Source organism: Oncorhynchus mykiss, chromosome 2 (assembly GCF_013265735.2).
Source record: "Oncorhynchus mykiss isolate Arlee chromosome 2, USDA_OmykA_1.1, whole genome shotgun sequence".
Classification (NCBI taxonomy): Eukaryota; Metazoa; Chordata; class Actinopteri; order Salmoniformes; family Salmonidae; genus Oncorhynchus; species Oncorhynchus mykiss.
Genome location: NC_048566.1, coordinates 65,332,338 through 65,358,165, shown reverse-complemented (window position 1 = coordinate 65,358,165; position 25,828 = coordinate 65,332,338). Strand labels below are relative to the sequence as shown.

Below are 25,828 nucleotides of genomic sequence, written 5' to 3'. Positions count from 1 at the left end.
TGAATCATGGGACCAACACTTTGCATGTTGCGTTTATATTTTTGTTCCGTATATATAAATAGCACTAAAATACTGTGTTTGTGTGTGTGTGTGTGTATGTGCCAGACAACTAACTCCCCTGCTGAGATGATGAGCAAATCACAAAATGCTCTGCCAGCCCCTTGTCTTCGACTGAGACCTTTTCTTGTATATGTTACTGGCTCCTACGTTACCAGTTCCTGTGGCTGGAGGTGTAAAGACTATGAATAAAATTATGAAGATTAAATTAACTACCTACTGTAACACTAGGGAAAATCAGTGTCATAGTGGATATTTTTGTACAAGACACTGTAGGACTTTATCTATGTATTTTTATCCTCAGAGATGGAATGTACCTTCATGTTCGTTGTTCGTTAAACTAAAGATTTACAATCTTTGGTTGGTTGGTTAAATCTGGCCTTATCCAATTCTTGTTTCACTGTAGATGAGTGGGTAACAATACTGGCACTCCTCTCTGCCATTGAGCCATCTACAAACAGTGGCTGCTCTCTGTGAGGAGCCTCAGCCTTCCTTTCAAACAATGTCTCCAGACCGCTTTGAAATATTGATCAATCCACCCTTTCTCTCCCCCTAAAACACTGTATATCTTCTGCTGTCACTCACTGATTGTTTTTACGGAGACATACACTATATATTTCCAGTATTTCATCATGTGACAGCTTTAGTAATATGTTGTTCATGTGACTTGTCTGGGGGGGGGGGAAACAAATTAGAAGTCTGGATGCACTTTGGTCTCTCTGGTTCCTAATAGAAAATGATTATATGGGAATCTAATGCAATAACAATGATACTGAACACTTGTGATCTAATTCTCAGAAAAAGTGTTGTGGTGATTGTTACAATGTTTCAATCATTTGTATGAATAAGGTAATTTATTTTTTCCCCGAGTTTTCAGTTTCAGTTTGAATCCCTCCCAATACCCCCCCCCCCCTCTCCCTCTCCTCCCTCTCTCTCTCTCTCTCTCTCTCTCTCTCTCTCTCTCTCCCCCTCTCCCTGCCCCCCCCCCCCTTCTCTCTCTCCTGGTTCTTGCTTATATTTTATTCATTGCAGGGCCAATGAAGCGCCTGATAGACTGTAGAGCACAGTGGATGATCCTGAGCAGTTCATTTCTTGGTTTAGTTGGCAGCTGGCAGATTTACGGTGGCACAGCCTTCATTCTGCATGCTATCCCCAGACCTATGGTTCTAAAGATGTCTGAACACATCACTGAAATGACCTCCTCACTGACCTGTATATTTCAACACTATGCAGAGGTAGGAAAAAGGACACTTTCCAGGACACTGCAGCAGTTAGGGCAGTTCCAATGGTGTATGTTTTATGCATGTAAAAAGTATCCTTATGAAGTGACCTCCCAAATGTATTAAAGCACTTTGTGATGGAACCTTTAGAGTTTGCGAAGATCAATGGCGGCTGCTGTCTTACGGCGTCTGTTTGAACCTGAAGCAGTAAGGTGGCGGTGCCTGTGCTGTGCTGTGCTGGGTGGATATCTGTGCAGACAGCCCCGAGGCTCTGTAATGCTCATTGATATGCAGCAAGAGCCAGTGGAATATCTCAGGAGGCAGGAGGCACCTGCTCAGCTCACACCTTCTACTTGTTCCTCACTTTCACTTTGTACTTCACATTCTGGTGGGGGGGGGGGGCATCCAAGGAGGCCTTGTCTCTCTCATAGGAATGCTGGAGTTGCTTTAGCTATACATTTGTGGGCTGCTGGTATAGATTGAGATATAACTGCTACTTTGGGACACACGTTAGTGCATATTACTGTAGGTTGAAGTCTAATCGAGAGTCCCTGACATTTTATTTAAATGTTTGGGAAAGGAAATATACTTGTAGTAGTATAACAGTTTTCCCTGCGGTTTGATAGCCATAAACAAAATGATATGAATATGATATGATATGAATATAATAAAGGTGTTTTCACTGTTTTCCCCCACTATTGTTATAGAACATATATTTCAGTGTTTATCCCCATCCTCAGTTCTAAAGGAGGCTGCTAAGCTGTTGTTCTTGTTAATGAAAAGTTTTCTAGCTGTCAGACCGGTGTCTTGACCTCCATTTATTTTATTGAAACCATTTTGGGCTGGTGGTCAAGAGAATGGCTAAGGTCCAAGGATGAGATGTCTCATTGCCCTGCTGATATTAGGAGCACGTAAACAGCTATCTCACCATGACAGAATGAGACCAGGAAGTCATTCTGGTGAGTTAGTTTCTATTGATCCAACTCCAAAGTTCCCCTGGCCGTATTAAAACTTAACCAGTGCCTTGACAAATCAGCAGGGCAGCCTACTAGATATGTGTACAGCTAGAACAGATCTGTGTACAGCTAGAACAGATCTGTGTACAGCTAGAACAGATCTGTGTACAGCTAGAACAGATCTGTGTACAGCTAGAACAGATCTGTGTACAGCTAGAACAGATATGTGTACAGCAAGAACAGATCTGTGTACAGCTAGAACAGATCTGTGTACAGCTAGAACAGATCTGTGTACAGCTAGAACAGATCTGTGTACAGCTAGAACAGATATGTGTACAGCAAGAACAGATCTGTGTACAGCTAGAACAGATATGTGTACAGCTAGAACAGATCTGTGTACAGCTAGAACAGATATGTGTACAGCTAGAACAGATCTGTGTACAGCTAGAACAGATCTGTGTACAGCTAGAGCAGATCTGTGTACAGGAAAAACAATCACGACAGCCTTCCTTGTTGCTTCACCTTCTATATGGTGTAAACAACCGTCCATTGGCTGGCGCTGGCGAGCAGAGCGACGCTTCTCTCTCTCAGGCGAGACTGGGGCCCGGAAAGTAAAGGCCACACAGAGGGTGTGGGTGGAGTGAGTGGAGAGTGTTCCCAGACAACGTGACATGGGTTTTAATGAGTCTGGAGAAGCTTCATGTCCTCTGCATGAATAAAGAGCTCCTTCACCAGCCCCTTCCCCGCCCCTTGACCACTCTCTCCAACCCTCTCATCTAAACAGGAAGGAGAGTGAGGCACACATCAAACAGAAATCTAGTGAATAATAGCAAACACTTCTTTACCAAGTAGGTATCTTATTTGTTCTTATTAACATAATAATTGTGGTATTTCAGTGATGAGAATACACATCTAATATACTTTGAGATATGATTCAGAGAGTTGTCCTCAGTACATCGGTTTATTTACTATTTACGTTTTCTCTGATTTGCTTCACTGTTTATTCCTGTCAATTAGTCTCACTAAGTATTTCCTGTTCAGTGCATTTGCTGTTGTAGTAGCAGTCTTAGACTAATGTACTGTGGTGGTTGTTCAGCTCTTTTAGGCCACTCTCCGCCTACAAAATGACCTATCTGGTACTGTTAGCCAGGCCACAGCATTTCCTGTGTTGTTTGCTAACATCTAAATGAGAACTTGTGTTTTCGGTAACACTTTACGTGACACCCATTGACATGACACGTTATAATCATGCTATAATTAAGCAATAAGGCACGAGGGGGTGTGGTATATGGCCAATATACCACGACTAAGAACTGTTCTTATGCACAACGCATCGCGGAGTGCCTGGACACAGCCCTTATCCGTGGTATATTGTCCATATACCACAAACCCCCGAGGTGCCTTATTGTTATTATAAACTGGTTACCAATGTAGTAATTAGAGCAGTAAAAATACATGTTTTGTCATACCCGTGTTATATGGTCTTATATACCATGGCTGTCCGCCAATCGGCATTCAGGGCTCGAACCACCCAGTTTATAATATGTCTTGTACAACGGGTGGGTCTAATCCTGAATGCTGATTGGTTAAAAACGCATTTCAGCCGGTGTCTATTCCACAAGTTGCCACCAGCTAAATCTATGACGTTTAAAATGCTTATGTACTCTGACTGCGCAATCCACTGTCTAATATGCCCAGCCAGGCACTTTATAAACTTTAAAAAGCATCTAGACATTATCTCACATTTCTTTTAGACATTTTTTTAACATTTCGTTTTCAACAGCGGAGATTTGTATAAACCTTGCTGTCTGTCTCTCTGACATTTGCAACATTGTTTCAATATTCAAATTCGATCTCCAGCTATCTTATAGTAATGAACGTGTCGGGGTCGGGAGTCGGGACAGACAGGCAGCGTTTCTCAGCCAGTCGAAATCATGAATCAGATGGCATCATTTCTATGGATATATACAAAGAAATGTCAAATGAAAAAAGGCCAAACGAAACGAAGTGCAGTTAGTTTGCAGTCTTTAAAGCTTCAGTGTATGAAGTGATTGTATTAGCTGTGTTGTTGGCTAGCTCCTCTGAACAACAATGTCCTGACGAGAGAACCCATTTTCTATAGATACCGTCTCTAGCAACCGACATGACATGGGTTTTAATGACAACAGTGTCCTGATGAGAGAGAGCGTTTTCTATGCCAGGTGAAATAGCACCTCATTAGCTTATTGTTATGGATGTATCCAAATAAATGTCACTAGAAAACAGATTAAACAAATGCAAATGCAGCTACTGTTGTTATTCTTTTTGACATTTGACGTGAATGTAAGTTAGCTGTAGTTGGCTAGCTAGCAAGCAAGGGATAAGAACATTGCCAGCCAGTATGGCAATATAACTTTTAGAACAAATGACTGGGTCACGTCCATAGATATCGAACAAAAAGACTTAACAACCGGGTCGCGTCTCTAGCAACCGAACTGATAGAACAAATGACCAGCCGGCTTGGGTAGCAACCCTAGATTTTTGTCGGGACTATATCTCGTGGAAGGATGAAATAGTATGAATGAATGAATGAAACCAACGTTTTTAATGAAAATATGCCAATCATTATTTGAATATGTTAACCCGTTAACCCGTTGTATAAAAGTGATCATGTTTATATGATAATGCCTGGAGGATATATTGGCACGGTTTGCTGGCCCCAAACGAAGTCTCGGGCCTAACAACACCCGTGCCAATATATCCTCCAAACACCCGCTTATCGGGCATTATCACTTAAATAACATCTGACATAAATAACACCCCCCATATATTTATACCTGTTGTGACATGTTTTGCATTTTTTTAGTAGCTGGTTATGACACCTACACCTACACTAAGAAAATACACTTTATGACATTGTCAAGAAGCATTATGACCATCATATATGCCAGATAGGCCTATCACGTACATGCCCTTATATCAGTTATCAGTCAAAAAGAGGGTGTCTTGTCCTGCTCCTGAAATCTGTTCCTGCATTCTTCCCAGTCATCCACAGCAGAGCATTGGGGTAGATTAATGTCTGACATCAATGTGGGCGCAATTACAATGATCATTTAACATGGCCAATAAAAAATATAAAATAAACATACTGTTGTCACTTAGGTTATGTTGTAATGGAATGTTTTGCCTTGTGTGGCAGGTTTTGTGGGTTTTGACATTGTTTTATAGGTGTCATAAACAGACATAAAATAACTACCGTGGCAGGTTTTGCAGGTTTTTACACTCTTATGTAGGTGTCATAAACAGACATAAAATAACTCAAAAACTTGTCACAAGTGTAAATATACTGTATGTGCCATGACAGTGTTATGACCATAGTATAACAGGTTATGTATGATAAGCCGTTATAGCACATTATGACATGGTTATGACCGTGTCATAACATGTTATGACGCTAGGTGTCAAGTAAAGTGTTACCCTGTTTTCTTTAGATTGGTCTAATTTAATGTAGCTACTTTACCTCTCTTTCAAAAGGACCTTAATGTGCTATATGAATGACCACAGCTGGTGTCACTGGCGACAATCAGCAAGCCGTTCTGTACTTCTGTACTTCTGTTTCCCTGCTTTGAAAAGTTTATAAGGTCTTTGTGCAGTTGCTCTCCTTTGTGAGTCTGAGTTTTGTCTTTACAATATTCATAACTCTGTTGTCTGTTTGTAGAGTGGTTTACCCAAGGTATTTTTTACTTCTTCCAATTGTACTGGTATGTCAAGTCATTAAGTGATGATTTAGAATGATTTAACAGTAATTTACATTAATTAAGGTTTTAAAATTGATATGGGTGCAGCACATCAACAATGAATATTTAGTTCAAGTTCACTCATCACAAATTTGTCGGGATATCTTGTTTTAATTCATTCGTAATTGCTTTGGAAACTCTGAGAGCGCTGTACAGTTACCGTTTCCCAAATAATTACAACTGTGTCACCCAATGGGATGTTTGAGACTGGTAGACCTAATTGGATTGCAATTTAAATGACTTTTTAAGTGTTTCAAACCTAAAAAATACAATATATTGCATTTAAGAGTAGGGATTATATTTCAGACTGTGAGTCATTATAATGCAATAACAGCCACAGCACAAGCAACATTACACTAGGTTCTCATTATTCTATATGACTGTTAATGTATGCAAATGAAAGGATTTCCTATTACGTTTTGTATAGCTTTCCTCCATTCCCCTGTAACAGGTTTCACCAAGTAGAGGCACCATCTATAGACTAATATCTCATCAAATGTGTGATCAGTTCAAAGTGCATTAAAATCTATTTGGCTGAGCAGAGTCTGGATGTGTGACGTACCGAAAAAGCAATACATGAGAAAATTGAGGTTATGATGTAATCCCAGTGCCCCAGACCCCTTACGGCTTCACCAAATTGCAAAAACAAAGGCACTAATAATTTGACGTTGGCATCTGTAGCGGTGAAAGTGCCAAGTCCCTTTTGCGATATTACAACAACAAAGACGTTACTTCAAATAACGAACACTGTTTTATTTCTGTCAGACATCGTTGAACTTGTGACAGAACAGCAGAGTATGTACTATGATTTATTTTACCACTACGCTGGAGCTCCTCTTCTCCTCTAGCGTTGTTTCCCCTAATGCGGATCTCAGCTTTAAAAATCACCTGGAAAGGTGTTCATATTTGGATAAGGGGCTAATCCAGATGGTAGTATAACTTTTGTTGAAAACACTCTAGTATCAGATTATGCTGAAGTGATTTCTTATATATTTGACTGAAATGTGTGTGTGTGTCAGTGGAGGAAGGGGAGGATCATCCTAATGATTTTCATAAAACATCCTTTTAGGTAAAACAATACTAAATATTTGAACATGTCACCAAATAACTCATTAAAATACACTTATTTGCAATGAAGGGCTACAGTAGCCTCAACAGCACCCTCTAGGGTAGCACCATGGTTTAGCCGGAGGACAGCTATTTTCCGTCCTCATCTGGGCGCATTGACTTCAATACAAAACCTAGGAGGCTCATGGTTCTCACCCCCTTTCATAGACTTACAAAGTAATTATGACACGCTACAGCTTTCTAGCACTGCAGTACATAACATTTGTTGAGTAGTTGACTAAAAGAGAGAGAAAGGTAATTTGAACAATTTTTAACAAACGTATTTCTTCAAAGATTAAGGAGAAGCAACAGCAGAGAGAGGGAGAGAGAGTTTGCCTTTCACGTAATTAGCTAATGCAGCTAATTTAGCAACCTGACTCAAACAGGGAGGAATGCTATTGATGTTAGTTAGCTGGCTAAGGCTATGCAACACTGCAATTCTTTAAATTAATTTGTAATTTATTTATATTATTATTATTTTACTGGAGTCTGCCAGTGTAACTGCTAAACTGCTTGCTGTACACTGTACTGCGTGATTGTACACATGGATTGGATTGTGGGGGGTTAATAATGCGTTAGTTCTAATTTGTTGACTATACCATTAATATGGTGACAATGATGTCGGCTGTGTAACGGCTAGCGGTTGGCACTTGTGCACTGAAGTCCACAAGCGAAGGGAAAAGGTGAGGAGGACAGGTAGCATATGCTGTATGTGGCTGCTATGAAAGTGAATTGTGTGCGCAGGTGTTCAAGGGTGTATTCATACCTCCGATTCTGTTGCAAAACATTTCTTAAACGTAAGCAAACAGAACGAAACGGGGAGGGACCTACCTATCAATGTAAAAAATATAAAATATCTAATACTCCCTAATCTTAAATGGCATCGACCGTCACTGGTGTACGTGTGTGGTGTATGCCGGCCTGTTTGTGTTTGCGTGTGTTAGTGCCTGTATACAATTTTTGTAACATTGTTTTTAGTATGATAACCATGTCAAATTCTAGTATGCAGATGCGGAAACTGGTGATAAAATAGGTGACACCTACAAAGAATGTCTATTCAAACCCTGCCATGATTCTCTTTCTGCGTCTAACCCACTGAGGGTTTTGGACATTGTGTGATCAGTGTTCATCACCACTTCCCAGTGGATGCTGAATACCAGACCTAACAGTACCATCTGTCAATACATTTTGCAATGAGAAATGTGTGGGCAGCGGAAGCAGAAGCGGCAGCGGCAATCATTGCAGGGCCGTGGTACTGTAGAGATTGAATTCAAGCCAGGCTCATGACTGCTCCTGCCTGGTGGAAAAAAGCTCTTTTACACACTCCAGAGGAAGGTATACTGATAGTAGGTCTACTGAGAGATAGGATGGAGGATTCAGCACGGCTCCTGCCCTCATTCTCGGTCAGCACACAAATTCACAAAGCAACCCCCCCTTCCCTTTCTGCAGTGCACACACTGTACCAATACCCTTAAGAGAGGTTCTCCCTGCTCAGTGCTATACTATCCCTGCAGATATATCTAACCCTCTACCTAATTAAATTCTTCAAAGTAAAAGGATCGTCCAGCACAGTGGCATCATGCCCTACGATCTGCTGTTTCTCTGTAATACCACTAGCCACCTAGCAATTTTATGAAGCTGACTTTAGCTAGCCCAGATAGGCTCCCAACCTCATAACTAGCTACCAAGATGCCATTTCAGTCTATCAATCAAGTTAGAGTAGCTAGCTTGTCTATCTTAACTGTCATGCCTGCTGGCAAGGTTGGTAGACTTTAGAAAAAGCAAGCAATTACAAAATGTCATGAATAAGACTCACATTCCTTTAAATAATTTACCCAGATTTTAGCGGAGATGCAGAGAAGCAAATTTACTGCCTTTAAAGTACCACCAGTCATGAGTATACAGACAGCTCAAATGTTTTATATATATATTTTTACATAGAATTAAGCATAATGATTATGGCTCCAGATTGCAGGAAAAAGCTGTTCTCAAATTTACAGACAGGGGTCCTAGCCCCCCTCCAGACCACCCCCCACCCATCTTCATGTACTTTGCGCCCCCAAAGATTTGTGGGCTGCCACATACATAATGTATGTAGGATTTTAATTTCACCTATATTGTCACAGCAAAATAAGCAAGAGGATTTGAATGTTTAAACCATAATGTTGCTTGAATGGTGGTTAGGCTACAAGAAAAGTCAAATACTGTCCGTGTGGGTTTTCAGTGAATGTATGTAAATCACGAAGCTCATCTTCATTTCCTGCGATGCAACAAAAGAGTGATCAAATGAAGATCTTACAGCTGTACACACACCGCCATCTTTTATGTTGAAATGGAAGATTAGTAATAAACCGGTCCTGTTTCAGGGCATCTACTTATCATTTGTTTCGTTTCTAGAAATGATATGGTGCTACCCCACACATCTAGGAAAAAGTATTGCTGCAATTATAAATCTCTATGAGTTATGATTGTAATGTTGTGTGTGGGCTGTTGTGTGTGGGCTGTTTCCTTTTCATAGATCTTGACTAACCTGAACGTCTGAGGTTCCACTATGTTGAGAATAGGCACTGAGGAAATGGAAACATGTCTCATGTCTGCACAGAGAGAGTCTGACGAGAGGATAGTGATCCCAGATCCCAGCTCACCTCTCCCTCCCGCCCCTCGCAGCCCCTCCCAGACGGCTGCCTATCCCCTCCTAGGGGTGCCTTTGTACAGAGAGGGCAGACCCCTTTTGAATTATTCATCTATTCATGAGGCCAGGGTTATTTCTGTCCGCTGTATTGACAGACATGCCATGCTTGTCTTATATGAGTGGAGGGGAGGTGGAGAGTAGGGTAGATGGTGTTTTGTCCTAATGTGTGTCATCCTCAGCCCCTGTGCTCTGAGTGAGGCGGAGGGGTCAGTGCTTCAGAACACCAAATGACTTATCCGCCGCTAAATATACAGAGCTGTCGTGTCTTGAGTTTTGTTTGTATGAAATACTGCTGGTGTATGCTGGTGTGTTGAATGCACTGCATAAAAAGAACAGCGGTACTGTGAAAACTGCTCAAGAGGTTTTGGGCTTTGTGAAACACTACCATATTTCCTGTTGTGTTCTGAAGGGGATTTTTCCACACAATGCCATGGGGCGATTCCATGCAAGCGGGACCGGAATTTGGGGTATCAGATTGTTCTGGCAATTAGCTTATTTTTAGACATATTATTTGTAACAATATACTCTTCAAACTAATCATATTTCCAGAGTGAGCTCTGGGCTCTGGTAGGCTCTGGTACTTTTAATGATATGACCCATTTTATACATATAAATTGACATTATCGATCATTAACCAATCACAGCCCTCCTTTAAGATTGCACATTCAGGAAATCACCAGCAGTGAGAGTTCCCTTTAAATGCATTTTCCCATTCACTGTGTTGGTGGTGCCCATAAAATGGAAACCACTGGAAATGGTACTTGTGGAACATATTGTTCCAAACAAAATGTCTTAAAATGAACAACATCAAAAAGGGTGGTTTTGAGATATTATATTACTGTCTTTAATGTTGAATAAATGAATGTGAACATTTTGTATTTCAAAATCATACTCCATATGTTAAAAAACCCTATAAGGAGTATAATGACAACAAGATGTTGTCTGTATCATGTACGTTTCACAGATCACAGGGTCTGAATAGGTCTAAAAAGTGCATAAAATGGCCACTTTCATCATGATTTTCTCACAAATGGTTTGTGATACAAATGTACAAAAGCATTTAAAGCATTTAGAAAGTTTCCATGTGAGATTTGCCAGGATAATCTGTGACACCAGTCTGCGATTGCCAGGATAATCTGCTCCCGCTGGCGTGGAATCGCCCAATGATGCTTGCCCAGGAGAGGGCGGAGAGAGTTCCCTGGTCTTATCCAATGATGCTTGCCCAGGAGAGGGCGGAGAGAGTTCCCTGGTCTTATCCAATGATGCTTGCCCAGGAGAGGGCGGAGAGAGTTCCCTGGTCTTATCCATTGATGCTTGCCCAGGAGAGGATGGAGAGAGTTTCCTGGTCTTATCCAATGATGCTTGCCCAGGAGAGGGCGGAGATAGTTCCCTGGTCTTATCCATTGCCAGTCTGTCCATTATTAGTCACATATCGGCTCTTCCTCCCCTGATCATAGTAATCCCCCCCTGTTGTTTTATCCTCTCAAAATTCTTTCATCATAACTCAGACACATACCTCTTATTTTCCTCAGACTGCTCCCTTCCTTTCAAGCCTCAAGATAACCTTTTCAAAGTAGCTTAATCCCTTTGAGGGGGGAAATACCCCCTCCTTCAACGCGCCCCTTTAGAGGCAACAGACGACTGCGGGGCAGGGGAACAAAGACGATGCCTGCTTAAAAACACGTTGAAGAACAAAGAGCTGGAAAGAAGAGTTTCTTAACAACAAAGCCCTCATAACACCACTCATAAAATATACTGTGATATTCCACTGACTATGTCTGTGGTACTTACATTTACATGTGAATCAAAGCACAGCCTATAGGTTCATTGAAGGCGGTTCTTGAGCATTCTACATCTCTATCATTTATATTGTATATGTTACCAACTGCAGATACCGTTTGTGTGTGTGTGTGCATGTTGATGCATTAGTACTAAAAATGAGACATCTCTTGATTCTCTTTGCCAGGGATAGAAAAGACTGTACAAACACCAGGAAATCAGTTCCAATTGATTTTTATTGTAAGCAAGGCTTGAAATGATTCAGTTTTAGTCAAATATTATATCTGTTTGGGCTTTTTTGGCGGTTCATTTGCAGTCTACAAATTATTAGTAATTATGTTCCGGTCCCCACCAAAACATCCGCTCAAGAGTAAAATCGTCCCTCGGCTGAATCTAGTTGATGATCCCTGCTCTACGCTCACCTTCACAGAGGCTGACTACAGTAACTGCACTGTCAAGAGTAAATGCTGCTGGCATATTCACAGTGTTAGCTAATGGAGTGGGGGTCACGTTGGTGTGTGTGTGGGGGGGGGGGGTCCTGCAGCGACGGGAGCCGTCAATCATGCCTAAGCCTCTACAGTGCTGACTAGATCCTCTTGTTAGTCCAGAATGCAATCAATCATTTAAAAGCACCCTCACTTTGGGGCGGCACCTTCAATCACTGCAGTGACTTATGAGCCAGCCTCAGCCCAGGGTGATTATCAATCACATACTCCAGGCCAGCCAGCCAGTCAGTCACAGCCAGCCAGTCAGCCAGACATACTGTATTTCAACATGCCCTCTCCATGTGTGCAGGAGTCACATGGTGCCTCAGTGGCGGTGGGTGAGTTCTCCTGCCTCTCACGGATGTCAAATGTGCTTTCATGACTCATCCGCTCTCATGCTTTCCCCTCTCAAGTGGATGTGGTATTTATCATCTGTTATGGTAGTGTATAGCCACTTTCCTGTATGTCACCCTGCTCTTTTTAAGATGTTATCGAAGGCATGGATCACTTGTTAGGGATTGGCAGTGAGGGATGAGGAGAGGGGAGGGGCAACAGCAGCAGATTGGCTGACGTGTTTCAGCTGATTTGTAAAAGGTGGACTAAAGTGGCCTCCTGTTTCCATTTTGAGTTTGGGTCACTGCCTGCCTCAGAACGTTCTGAGGGCCAACTGGCGGCTCATCATTTCCATGATTTCCGGCTCATCATTTCCCCACACACACGTTATTGGTTAGTCTACCCCAGTTCTCTGTAGAGATGCTCAGCTGAGGACGTTAGCAACACATTAATCACTGTCATTTCATTCCATTTTCTGAGGGCTTTTAGCACTGAGTGGAAGTCACTGGATGAAAATGACTGTATATAATGTGTCATAGCTCTAGCCATCCCCAAGAACCCCACTAATCTCAATTGATGATTGGGTACTCATTGCATCAGTGCAGTTTATCCCACCAGGCTCAATTTAGAGGTTGGAAAACAAAGATATTTGCATTAAGCTTCCTTCCTCTGCCAATGTTTCTTCTGTATTTGGATGATATGAAAATCAGTGGCTAGTTACCAGGGGCAGCAGTCCAGTCGGATCAGACTGTGGGAATGTGTGTGCGTGTGTGTGTGTGTGTGTGCTTGCGTGTGTGCGTGCGTGCGTGTGTGTGTGTGTGTGTGTGTGTGTGTGTGTGCGTGTGTGTGTGTGAGCTACCACCTGGTATAGTGTGTTCAGATTACTGTGGCCTGTGGATGTTTTTTTCTGCCTCATCAGTTTTGTTAAACAAAACCAATTCACTAAGATTTGTGATTTTTAAAAATGTTTTCATTGAATAGTTTAAGTCTCTGTAGTGGCTATTTTCACATTCTTTTGCCATCTAGTCTGTGGCCTGGATGAATGTAGGAAGGCATGTAGGCAGCTCAGATTCCTTTATACAGTCATAAATCATTAGACATACTCCAATTGATGTTGTTATAAACTTATTGGAAACAAAGCGTCCATGTTTGAACACTTGTGATTCCACAGTATCACATCACAGTCCCATTAAGGATATACAGGAGCTTAGGCTGTGTGACTACACCCCTCTGTGGTGTGAGGAGAAAGCTGAATGAGTTACTTCTCAGCATATGTAGGCCTATGACATTATTACAATTAGTTGAACTGCTTTAGGAGGCCTTGTAATCCTAATGAGAATCAAACAATCATATGCTAACGAGTGCTGCATTTACACGTGCTGTACTTTTACAGACCCAAATGACAATTGGGTTTAGCATTAATATGAAATAAGTTTTGCTGCAACATGGCTTTTACTGGCCAGAAGGACACCAGCTCCAGGAACCCTTCTGTATCTGCTGAGATTAAATGACTTGGGACATTGCAATGGCGCCAAAGGAGATGTCTGCCGTTTTACGATCCAGTAAGTTATTTTGTACCTAATGTTTCTGTCTTAAGACCGAAAAGAGCTTCTAGATATCAGGACAGCGATTACTCACCCCATACTGGAGGAATACTTTTTCTTCAACAACTCGGACGGGAAGGATTTACTTCAGATGCCCAACAAGGCCCTCATCCCCATAATTTGCATGAGAAAGAGACGGAGGTATCGTCGACGAAGATCCGGGTGCCTTGTTAGGATCCGTCGCTGAGAGGGTGATCTATCTTTACCATCGGTCCTATTAGCCAGCGTAAAATCAATCGATAATAAAATAAATAACCTCTATCACGTATATCCTACCAACGGGACATTAAAAACTGGAATATCTTGTGTTTCAGAGTCATGGTAGAACGACAACAGGAATAACATACAGCTGGCGGGATTTAAGCTTTTTCGGCAATATAGAACAGCAGCCTCCGGTAAGACAAGGGGTGGCGGGCTATGTATATTTGTAAACAACAGCCGGAACATGACATCTAAGGAAGTCTCAAGTTTTTGCTAGACCGACGTAGGGTATCTCGTGATAAGCTGTAGACCACACTATTTACCAAGAGAGTTTTCATCTGTAATTTTTGTAGCTGTCTATATACCACCACAAACCGATGCTGGCACTAAGACCGCACTCAATGAGCTGTATACGGCCATAAGTAAACAGGAAAACTTTCAGCCAGAGTCCGTGCTCCTGGTGGCCGGGGACTTTAATGCAGGAAATCTCAAATCAGTTTTACCTCATTTCTACCATCATGTTAAATGTGCAACCAGAGGGGAAAAAACTCTAGACCACCTTTACTCCACACACAAAGATGCGTAAAAAGCACTCCATCGCCCTCCATTTGGCAAATCTGAGCATAATTCTATCCTCCTGATTCCTGCATACAAACAAAAACGAAAGCAGGAAGCACCAGTGACTAGGTCAATAAGAAAGTGATCAGATGAAGCAGATGCTAAGCTACAGGACTGCTTTGCTAGCACAGACTGGAATATGTTCTGGGATTCTTCCGATGGCATTGAGGAGTACATCACATCAGTCACTGGCTTTATCAATAAGTACATCGATGACGTCATTCCCCCAGTGACATCTGCACTGAGTTAAAGGGTAGAACTGCCACTTTCATGGAGCGGGACTCTAAACCGAAAGCTTAAAAGAAATCCCGCTACGCCGTCCAATGAACCATCAAACAGGCAAAGCGTCAATACAGGACTAAGATTGAATCATACTACACCAGATCCAACGCTTGTCGGATGTGGCAGGGCTTGCAAACTATTACAGACTACAAAGGGAAGCACAGCCGAGAGCTGCCCAGTGACTCAAGCCTACCAGACGAGCTAAATAACTTCTATGCTCGCTTCGAAGCAAGTAACACTGAAGCACGCATGACAGCATCAGCTGTTCCGGACGACTGTGATCACTCTCTCCGTAGCCGATGTGAGTAAGACCTTTAAACAGGTCAACATTCACAAGGCCGCGGAACCAGATGGATTACCCGGACATATACTCGGAGCATGCACTGACCAACTGGCAAGTGTCTTCACTGACATTTTCAATGTCAACCTCTCGCCATGCTGATCCTCAACACAGGGACCCCTTAGGGATGTATGCTCAGTCCCCTCCTGTACTCCCTGTTCACTCATGACTGCATGGACAGGCACGACTCCAACACCATAATTTAAGTTTGTCGATGACACAATCGTGGTAGGCTTGATCACCGACAACGACGAGACAGCCTATAGGGTGGAGATCAGAGATCTGCCAGGACAGCAACCTCTCCCTCAACGTAATCAAGACAAAGGAGATGATTGTGGACTACAGGAAAAGGAGGACCAAGCACGCCCCCATTCTTATCGACAACGGCTGTAGTGGAGCAGGTGGAGAGCTTCAAGTTCCTTGGTGTCCACATAACCAACAAACCTACATGGTTCAGGCACACTAAGACAGTCGTGAAGAGGGCATGACAAAACCTATTCGCCCTCAGGAGACTGAAAAGATTTGGCATGTGTCCCATAGATCCTCAAAAGGTTCTACAGCTACACCATCGAGAGCATCCTGAATGGTTGCATCACTACCTGGTATGGCAACTGCTCTGCCTCCGTCTGCAAGGGACTACAGAGGGTAGTGCGTACGGCCCAGTACGTCACTGGGGCCAAGCTTCCTGCCATCCAGGACCTCTATACCAGACAGGTTGACAGAGACAGGCCCTAAAAACTGTCAAAGACTCCAGCCACCCTAGTCATACAGCAGACTGTTCTCTCTGCTACCGCACGGCAAGCGGTACCGGAAAACCAACTCTAGGTCCAAATTTGTATTTTTTATCTTCTTTAGGTATTTTTTTCTTAAAACTGCATTGTTGGTTAAGGGCTTGTAAGTAAGCATTTCACTGTAAGGATTACACCTGTGACAAAACAAATTGATTTGATTTGATCCCTGCCACAGCATACAGCAGCTTATTGTTTCAGCAGTGAACTTGTAACTTACTACATACCCAAAGCATTCAAGCTAAACGATATGACAGTAAAATCCGGTTGTAAAACTGTTGATATGGTGTAAATAAAGTGTAAATAAAGCTTTGGCTGATTGAATAACAGCCCTGTCTGTGTGCTGTGGAGTCATGGAGGATTAGGGAGAGTTAGGAGCTCTTTCTATGCATGCTGAGGCAATTTCACACCTTGTAAATTTAGAGGACTACTCTCTCTATTTTAGTACTTTTTTTAATACTAGATAAACGGGAGTAGGTTCTGAATAAAAGCTGGAACTTACGATGCATAGCACGCCCAGTTCCAGGTTAAGATAAAAATCTAGAGTACTCTTACTAACAATAATATAAATCAGAATACTTTATTTTGCATGTATATCAAACAGAGATGAATTGAAAGCAACTTTATGCCTTAGAAGTAAGAAGGATAATTCAAAAAACTCATCAAAGTTTAATTTGATACCAGGAAATCTACTTGAAGTCATAAATTATGGCATTGTCAAAACCCACACTGCCACGTCCATTATTCTATATAAAGTTTATACCACGTATATATCACCCTATTAAAACCCAAAGATAAAGAGCGGTAGGGTTTGTGCTTTTCACAGGAAAATACTGTGATCCTAAAGGACCATTAGCTGCCTTGTCTGGGAGACCATAATAGTAACAATATGACAGGTTAAGAGGAGAAGTAAAACCCTTGAAATACTACATACATATTTAGCAGTGCTGCACAGTTCAGTAAGCCAAGCAAGACATTTTCTCTTACATTTCCATAAATGAATATATATATAGTACTGTATGATGAAAATCTTTGTAAAGAGAGACAACAAAAAAAGCAGAAATATAGTGTGCATAACTCATTGCAACTAAATCACACTGCTGTAAACGTCTAGCATGTACCATACGTATCACAACACCAGCCATGTTGGAAAAAAGTATTGGCTTGGCTTGCATCTCTCCCACCAAACTATTTATCATGGCTTCCAGATGGGAGCCCTTAAAGCTGGGTTTCATTGCTTCCATTAAGAGGAGCGGCGGAGTAGAGTGGCAGCTCAGCCATCAGCCATCAGCCATCAGCCATCAGCATGCAGGCAGGGCAACACTTCTGGACCGGTGCCAGGAGGAAACAATATTGTGATCCTCAGTTCCTTCAGAAAACCCAGCAGCTCCATGTAGCATGGTATACCCTGATCTGATTGACGCTTTGAGAGCTGCAGTTCAAATATTTGCGGAAATGCTGACTCCAAGATGGAGAAATGGGGGATGGTTAAATCAGATTCTAGCAGGGTGTTATACACACCTTCATCAAGGCCAGAGCTGTCGTCCTGGCCCCTGAACCATGCAACTAGGTAATTACACATACGCACACACTATCACTTTACATTCTGACTGGATTATTTCAAACAGATTAGAAAATTGAAGTGGACTAATCTGTTGTTGTTTTTGTTTTACCAAAATGGTCTGCAGTTAACAAGTACACAGTACACCGGGTTTATTTAGCCTAAGTGTAAGATTAAAGAATTGCAAACATTCGCACTTATTATGACTTTGAGTATAAAGAATAGCCCCTAAAAATAGAACGCATATAAATGTTCCTTTCTCCTAGTTGATTTAGATGAAATGCCACTGCATAATTAGGTTTTGGAACAGAAACTATTATGTTGTATGTGTAATTAAAATGCAGTTGTGAGTGGAGTCACAGAGACACACTCCTATGTTCTGTGTTTTCTAGGGTATTGTAACTTTATAATGGGAGTGTGAAGCCTTATTCCTCACTCAACCTTTTCCAAAATGCATAAACTAATCCAAATGGCTTTTTATATTCAACAGACCACTCCATGCCTATGTGTCTGGTGCATTTTAAAATATACATTAGTCTGTGTGAATAATCCAACAAAAGCTGCATTTCCATGACAACGCCCTCCACGCATTCAATATGTAGCCTAACGGTTCACACTGCACATATACATACACATAATTAGCATTCAAACGGCAAAATCCATCTTATTCACGTATAGTAGCTAGAAACATTGGTTTTCACATGTAGCAGCTGTATGGTTCAGAAGGTCTTTGAATAGAATCTCTTGTTTTTTCCCCATCCCAATAAAAAAGTGGTTTAAACGATTCCATAATACACATGCAACTTGTATTTCATTGCTAAAGAGACACAAAACAACACAAGAGAGAGCTCCATTCAAGGATACGGCTGCGTGACATGAGGATGAATACATTAGATGAGTTGAGAGAAGGGAGAGCACAGCACTGGCTGCCTCCCGAGAGAGTTCTGCCACCTCCAAACAGACCACCGATCATCACCAATGACTAAGTCCTAATGGGAAAGCACACAGAGACAGTGTTCTCATTCTCAACAGCACAGAGACATCAACAAATGAATGGATCTGGACTGGGGGGAATGTTTGGTTACAGATGCTGAAATAACGGCTGCACAGCTTACGTAGACATATGCTGCGTCTGCTAAGCCAGTGAATTGAGAAGACCGCTGGTGTATTTGATTTTGCTAGTTGTTAACACTGGAGTCTCTATGTCATGTGGTTGTCACCTGATCAGTGGTTCAAAATGCTCTCTCTCTCTCTCTCTCTCTCTCTCTCTCTCTCTCTCTCTCTCTCTCTCTCACGTGCCTTCAGACTGATAGGAGGATGTCATTAACAGTCACACATGGCACATGGTGGTCATGATGAGAGTATCTGGATTCAAATTTTAAAGTGACATGACACGTCAAAGTTAGATCAGGATATGACTGTTTCGCTGTTTACACTAGTTAGGTAGTCTAAACGACTTGTAGAGTCAGCAGTACTAGCTCCTGTACTATATAACCACGTAGAGGAAATTGACACTGCAGTGCTGCGATAAAAGCGAGATGCAAATATCCCCTGTGTTACTTTTGTATAGATTCTATTCCATTTCAAGCGATGAGGCAGTTGTGATGTTGCCCTTCTCTCACGCGGTGGTGATGCAATGGAGTAATGAATCAGTGTCAGCTGACAGCCTCAATAAAACTGAATGGGTTTGTTCCAGCGTTCGCAGAGGTAAACTTCTGAGAAGGTAGGAAGTGATTTTGTTCATCCTTTTTTGGCTCCACTTATGTAGGTGGGTCTCATGCAGATGTGTCTTTGCTTTTGCCTCTGCAGCACAACAGTGTGAGTGGGTGAGAGTCTAACCCACTGGCAAGTTCAGGGGAGAGAATGTGCATCCAAAATGGAGCCCTCTGCCCTATTTAGTACACTACTTTTGACCAGAGCAGTATGGGCAGTGCACTATATAGGGAATGTGTTGCCATTTGAACCACAGTCAGAGGGTAAAATTCCCATCCTCCTGCTGGGTCATCGCCCCAGTCACACAGAAAGCCGTAGGCTCTGTGCTTTTCCGTGCTTTAAATGAGTCTGTCACAATGGGTGGTACCATCAAACCTGCAGCTATTCAATGCTGCCTGAGTGTGTTACTGTATTCCTCACCATCAGAAGATGGGGTCACAGCTTTGGGGCAGACAGCGGCGTCTCAGCATACTGTTTTAAAGTCTGTCAGGAGAGAACGTTTTTGGTGAAATAGGCTCTCCGGTTCACCCATTTGGTTCGGATCACATCCCCCGTCGTGCCTAACTGATTGACAGTGGCATTGAGTTCTCTCCCTACAATGCAGTACCTGACAGCTTTTTCTACAGATCCTAACCCATGTAGAGATAAATGTTCCATTGTTCTATATAATTGCATTCATTACATTTGTTGTTTTGAGGTTTTAGGCTGCGTTTCTGTATAGCACTTTGTGACATGTAAAACTTTTGCTGATGTAAAAAGGGCTTTATAAATACATTTGAGTGAATGATTGAACTTGTGCGAAGCATAATAAAGAAAACACACATTATATTGTTCTTCCAAAGAGGTGACCTAAGGAATCCAAATAATCACTATTCTATAAATACTGTATAAGGCATGAGAAAACCAGAATGTATTCAACTGAGGAATTCTCACTTTGTCATTAGCGCTTGGCTGGTCAGGTCTTAGTTCAGTGCTTCACTCCTGCTGTTGCTCTGTGGGCTCCCGGCACCAGAGGTAGGCCTACACTGCAAAAGAAAATCTGCAATATTTACATATTTATGGGGCAAAGACTGATTTTAGTCTGAATATTTTTAAAGTGAGGGACACTTTTTTATCCAAAGTTATAAGTAGCAGTGTTCAATCTGCTCACAGGGGGTGGTTTTGGTATGGAAATATGCAAAGCCCCTCTTAGCTGTACAGCATGTAGCCTACATTATCCAACTGTGTCAGCCTAGTGCTCCTGGTTAACACTAGCTCCTACTCTCACCATGGTGGAGGAGAGGAGAACTGCTTTGTACTTGTCAACCCAATTATTCCCCCACTGCAACTCCTCCTGCACTACACTGCACTGCACTGCACTGCGCTGCACTGCACTGTAATGTACTGCACTGTACTGTAATGTACTGCACTGCACTCTTTTGTACTGCACTGTACTGTAATGTACTGTAATGTACTGCACTGTACTGTAATGTACTGCACTGCACTGCACTGTAATGTACTGCACTGCACTGTAATGTACTGTAATGTACTGTACTGTACTGTACTGTACTGCACTGCACTGCACTGTACTGTACTAACACTAACAATACATATGGTTTGACGTTTGATGAACACATAATGTTCTGTGTGAGCCACTCCACAATGATTGTCATACAGGAGGTACACTGCGCTCCACACAGATTATACTGTCTGTACAGTAGGTTTATGTTAATGGGCTTCTCTGCCTCTGCATTGAGCTGTCTGGCCACTCCCTCTCTGGAGCCCCATGCAGACTCATTACAACCTGTTTAGACAGCCAATTGATGAATCGATCAATCAGTCAATTAGTCAATCACTCAATTAGGCCCTGGAGGACAGGCCTCATTCTGAGTCTAACATGAGCTCAGCCAATCAGCCAGCATTCCCCCAACTTTCATTTTTTACTTATGATTTTAATCTCTGTGGGTATTGATTGGTTCCGGTCCGTGTGAGGCGATTCTTCCTTCTCCTCGGTTGTCTGCCTCTCTTTGTCCTTCGTCATCTAGATATTTATTGTCCTAAAGCTTTTGGTTTTGTTTTACATGGCGAGTCCATAGTTCCTCTGTCGAGGGATTTGTTGTTCTGCATTGCCTCTCCAAACGACGACCCACTTTACTGCTCTGGAAAGCAGAGTTGCTAGGTTACATAACACTGTTTTATCAAGATGTGAGCAGGATAGTCTTAATATTTTGTCTTTAACATGAATTGCCAGAAAAACACTCATGAATATAAGATGAAAACATATTTTTCTGCAAAATTTGCGCATAGCTGTTGTACCTCACACTGTCTTAAACATTTGCATCTTAAGCAAGTGGGGGATGTCAAATGGATTGCCACAGTAATTTTCTTTGTTAACTCTCCACTACGTTTGATCTCTTTTATATTCTCCTTTAATGAGATTGTATCTGTTTTAATGTCCATCAGTTAAGATACACAGTATATATGCGTTTGTATAAATGAATGTGTGACTTCATGCATTATATACTTAAAACGTCATGCTAATCACATTAGCGCACGTTAGCTCAACCGTCTTGTGGGGAGGACACCGATCCCGTAGAGGATATCACAAACCCACGAGGTGCCTTATTGCTATTTTAAACTGGTTACCCACGTAATTAGAGCAGTAACAATGCATGTTTTGTCTTACCCGTGGTATACGGTCTAATATACCACGGCTGTCAGCCAATTGGCATTCAGGGCTTGAACCACCCAGTACATAAAGTGGTTTACATAATACATACTGTAGCCTACATCTAGTACACATGCACAATTTCAGTGCAGATCACCCACATCAGCTTCTAGTCTCAGGTCAGCTATACTGTCCAGTATATACGGATCCAGCGTTAGCCTCATGTTGCCCCGGCTGTGCATATAACCTCCCTGCCACCTGGACAAGATTTCACATCTCACGTGACATCGGATCTCTCTCATATTCATGGGCCTGCTCATGCATGCTAACCAATCAGGATGAGTTCTAAGGCATTTCTCAGCAGCTGCCCAGGATGTCGTTCCACATGTACGCATCACATGGAAAGAGAAGCAGGGAGATTAGGATGGTCTTCCTGCTCTGAACCAATGGAACGCTGCACTGATTATAAACAGACCAGAGAGGGAGATGGGCCCAGGTAAATGTGTATGGCTGATGTAAATATTTTAAGACAATTTCAAAACCTGATGCTAGTAACAGATGGAGGCTGGATGTAATTTCCTGGGCTCAGAGATCAGCAATGTATGTTGTTGACCTGCTGAGTGCTGGTGGATGTGTGTGGTGTGCTTGTTGTGTGAAAATGTGTCAAATTTGTAAAAATCGATTAAAAAGAGTGTGTGTTAAAAGAAAGGATGAAAGTCAGCCCGATTGAGCAGGTAGATGAGAGCGAGGTAATGGAAGAGAGAGTGAAGTGAGAGAAGTTAGAGACAGATAGAATTTGAGACATGGCACTGTGGTGAATCTTTAAAACGTGATCTCATTTGGAGTCTTACAAAGCTAAGTGCCCACAATACATAAACAATGGGGTATTGCAATTTCAACAGGCCCAATGGTAACACGCAGCTCTTGGGGATGTCTCTTACCAGAATAATGCTGAGTGTCAGTTTTAGTACAGTTCAAGAGCAGCAACAGTCAGCATGGAGCACCCAGAGTGATTTTAGTTCAGTGTTGTGGAGAGACTCCGGGAACCTCCAGCCATTCGCTTTCATTAAACGTCCCCTCATTACGCAGGACGTAATTGCATTGTAGATCATTTAAGCCAGCATAAATCATGTGAATGTGCTCGTACTTGGGGACATCCACAAAAAAAAATATTCTACCAGACAGTGTATCCCACATATCTTGACTAGACTACTATTAATGTTCCGTTTTGCCTTGTAGCGTCCTCTGACTAAAAACATGAAGTTCACAACTGAGCTGAATTGTAGACCTCCTTACTACAAGGGAAAACCAAACTCATATACGTAAACCAACGAAACAAAACATATTTAAAGTTGCTTTTACTGACTGTCTTCTGTTCTTTCCCTTTTATGTCTCAGACACATTGAGAACTGGACTGGCCTGCAGACCCTGAAGGATGTGGACATGGAGCTGTACACTGGACTTCAGAGACTGTGAGTGTCTACTTGGGGAGAAGCACACCTCATTAATAAACCACTGATGTGTGTTTTCTGCAGAGCCCACTGTTGCTCTAGCCATGAAAGCATACCATATAGCTGTGAGACCATGGGGCTGTGTCATCCTGACCTGAACATGCTACAGATGTAGGATCTTAATTTGATCACTCTTTTGTTGCAGAGACTTTTCCTGCACAGCAGGAAATGCAAACTTGTAGTGCATTTGATTCTTTAAAAGGATTCTAAAGATTTTAATTTTGACTTTGACATTTCTGACTTGATTTGCCCTAACAAAACATGTACACTATATATACAAAAGTATGTGGACACCCCTTCAAATTAGATGATTCGGCTATTTCAGCCCCACCCGTTGCTGACAGGTAAATAAAATCGAGCACACAGCAATGCAATCCCCATAGACATACATTGGCAGTACAATGGAATTACTGAAGAGCTCAATGACTTTCAATGTGTCACTGTCATAGGATGCCACCTTTCCAACAAGTCAGTTCGTCAACTTTCTCACTACCAAGTTACAAACTGCCACTGGAAGAACGGTCAGCACAAGAACTGTTCGTCCTGGTGCATCATGAAATGGGTTTCCATGGCCGAGCAGCCGCACACAAGCTTAAGATCACCATGAGTGGTGTAAAGCTTGCCGCCATTGGACTCTGAAGCAGTGGAAATGCATTCTCTGGAGTGATGAATCACGTTTCACCGTCTGGCAGTCCGACGGACAAATCTGGGTTTGGCGGATGCCAGGAAAACACTACCTGCCCCAATGCATAGGGCCAACTGTAAAGTTTGGTGGAGGAGTAATAAGGGTCTGGGCTGTTTTTCATGGTTCGGGCTAGGCCCCTTAGTTCCAGCGAAGGGAAATCTTAACGCTACAGCATTCAATGATATTGTAGACAATTCTGTGGAAGAACTTGACTGGCCTGCAACGAACTCTGACCTTAACCCCACCGAACACCTTTGGGATTAATTGGAAGATCACCCAACATCACTGCTCGACCTCAGTAATGCTCTTGTGGCTGAATGGAAGCAAGTTCAAAGTGGAGGCTGTTATAGCAGTGAAGGGGGGACCAACTTCATATTAATGCCCATGATTTTGGAATGAGATGTTCGACGAGCAGGTGTCCACATACTTTTGGTCATGTAGTGTATCAACCCCTATTAAAATGTCCATGAATTATAGTCTACATACAATTTCAAATTTCCTGTTGCTGCAGAATTATGTTCCTGCTGTAGCAAACTTGCTCAAATTAAGATCCTGTCTGTATATGCAAGACATACTTAATGTTATACAATGACCCACCTAACCCAACACATAGTGACATGGCACCCGGTCTGGTGGGCACACATACTCCATCAGTACTATTGACTACTAGCGGTGGCTTATATTGCAGGCATGTTTATTTTAATGCACTGCGGCATGCCTCAAACAACAGCACCTCCCTACGGCCCATTTTACACTGGTCAAATGACGCTGGAATAGCAGCCAGGACATTTAATTAGGTCCCCTTTCCCTTTCCTTTCCCTAAACACCCCTGGCCAAACCCTCCTATACAGTAAATCGGATTCCTTCCCCCCATGTCCACTACCCACCCTCAGCCATCCTGGTCTCTCTGGACCTGTGGGCAATACTCCCCTCTGGCATGGTGATGGTATCCTGTAGTCTCTATCCCAGTCTCTTCCAGTCTCCCAGGCTCCTCCAGGCTCACCCGTTCCTCAGTCTCGCCCTGCCCCCAGTCTCCTCCAGTCTCCTCCATTCTCCCCAATCTCCTCCAGTCTCTTCCAGCAACCTCCAGCTCCCAGTCTCCTCCTGTCGTCCCAGTCTCCTCAGTCTCCTAAAGTCTCCACAGTCTCCTCTAGTCTCCTCCAGTCTTCCTCAGCCTCCCTCAGTATACCCAGGCTCCAGTCTCCTCCAGTCTCCCCAGTCTCCTCCAGTCTCCTCCCGTCTCCTCCAGTTTCCTCCAGTCTCTCAGGCTCCTCCAGTCTCGCCCGCTCCTCAGTCTCGCCCTGCCATCAGGCTCATCTAGTCTCCCCAGTCTCCTCCAGTCTTCTCCAGTCTCCTCCGTCCCAGTCTCCTCCAGGCTCCTCTAGTCTCCTCCAGTCTCACCCGGTCCCCAGTCTTGCTTGGCCCCCATTCTCCCCCAGTTTCCTCCAGTCTCCCCCAGTCTCCCCCAGTTTC

General features: G+C 42.7%; 1 protein-coding gene across 6 annotated transcripts in view; it reads left to right on the top strand.

Annotated features, from left to right (window-relative positions):
- Window positions 1-25,828, top strand: part of ntrk3a (neurotrophic tyrosine kinase, receptor, type 3a) — a 254,726-nt gene that overhangs the window by 7,834 nt on the left and 221,064 nt on the right. For all 6 annotated transcript variants that reach the window (XM_021568341.2, XM_021568366.2, XM_036953153.1 and 3 more), the window contains exon 2: window positions 23,557-23,631. In XM_021568341.2, coding sequence (XP_021424016.1) covers window positions 23,557-23,631 — 75 coding nt within the window. The remainder of the gene's footprint in view (window positions 1-23,556; window positions 23,632-25,828) is intronic.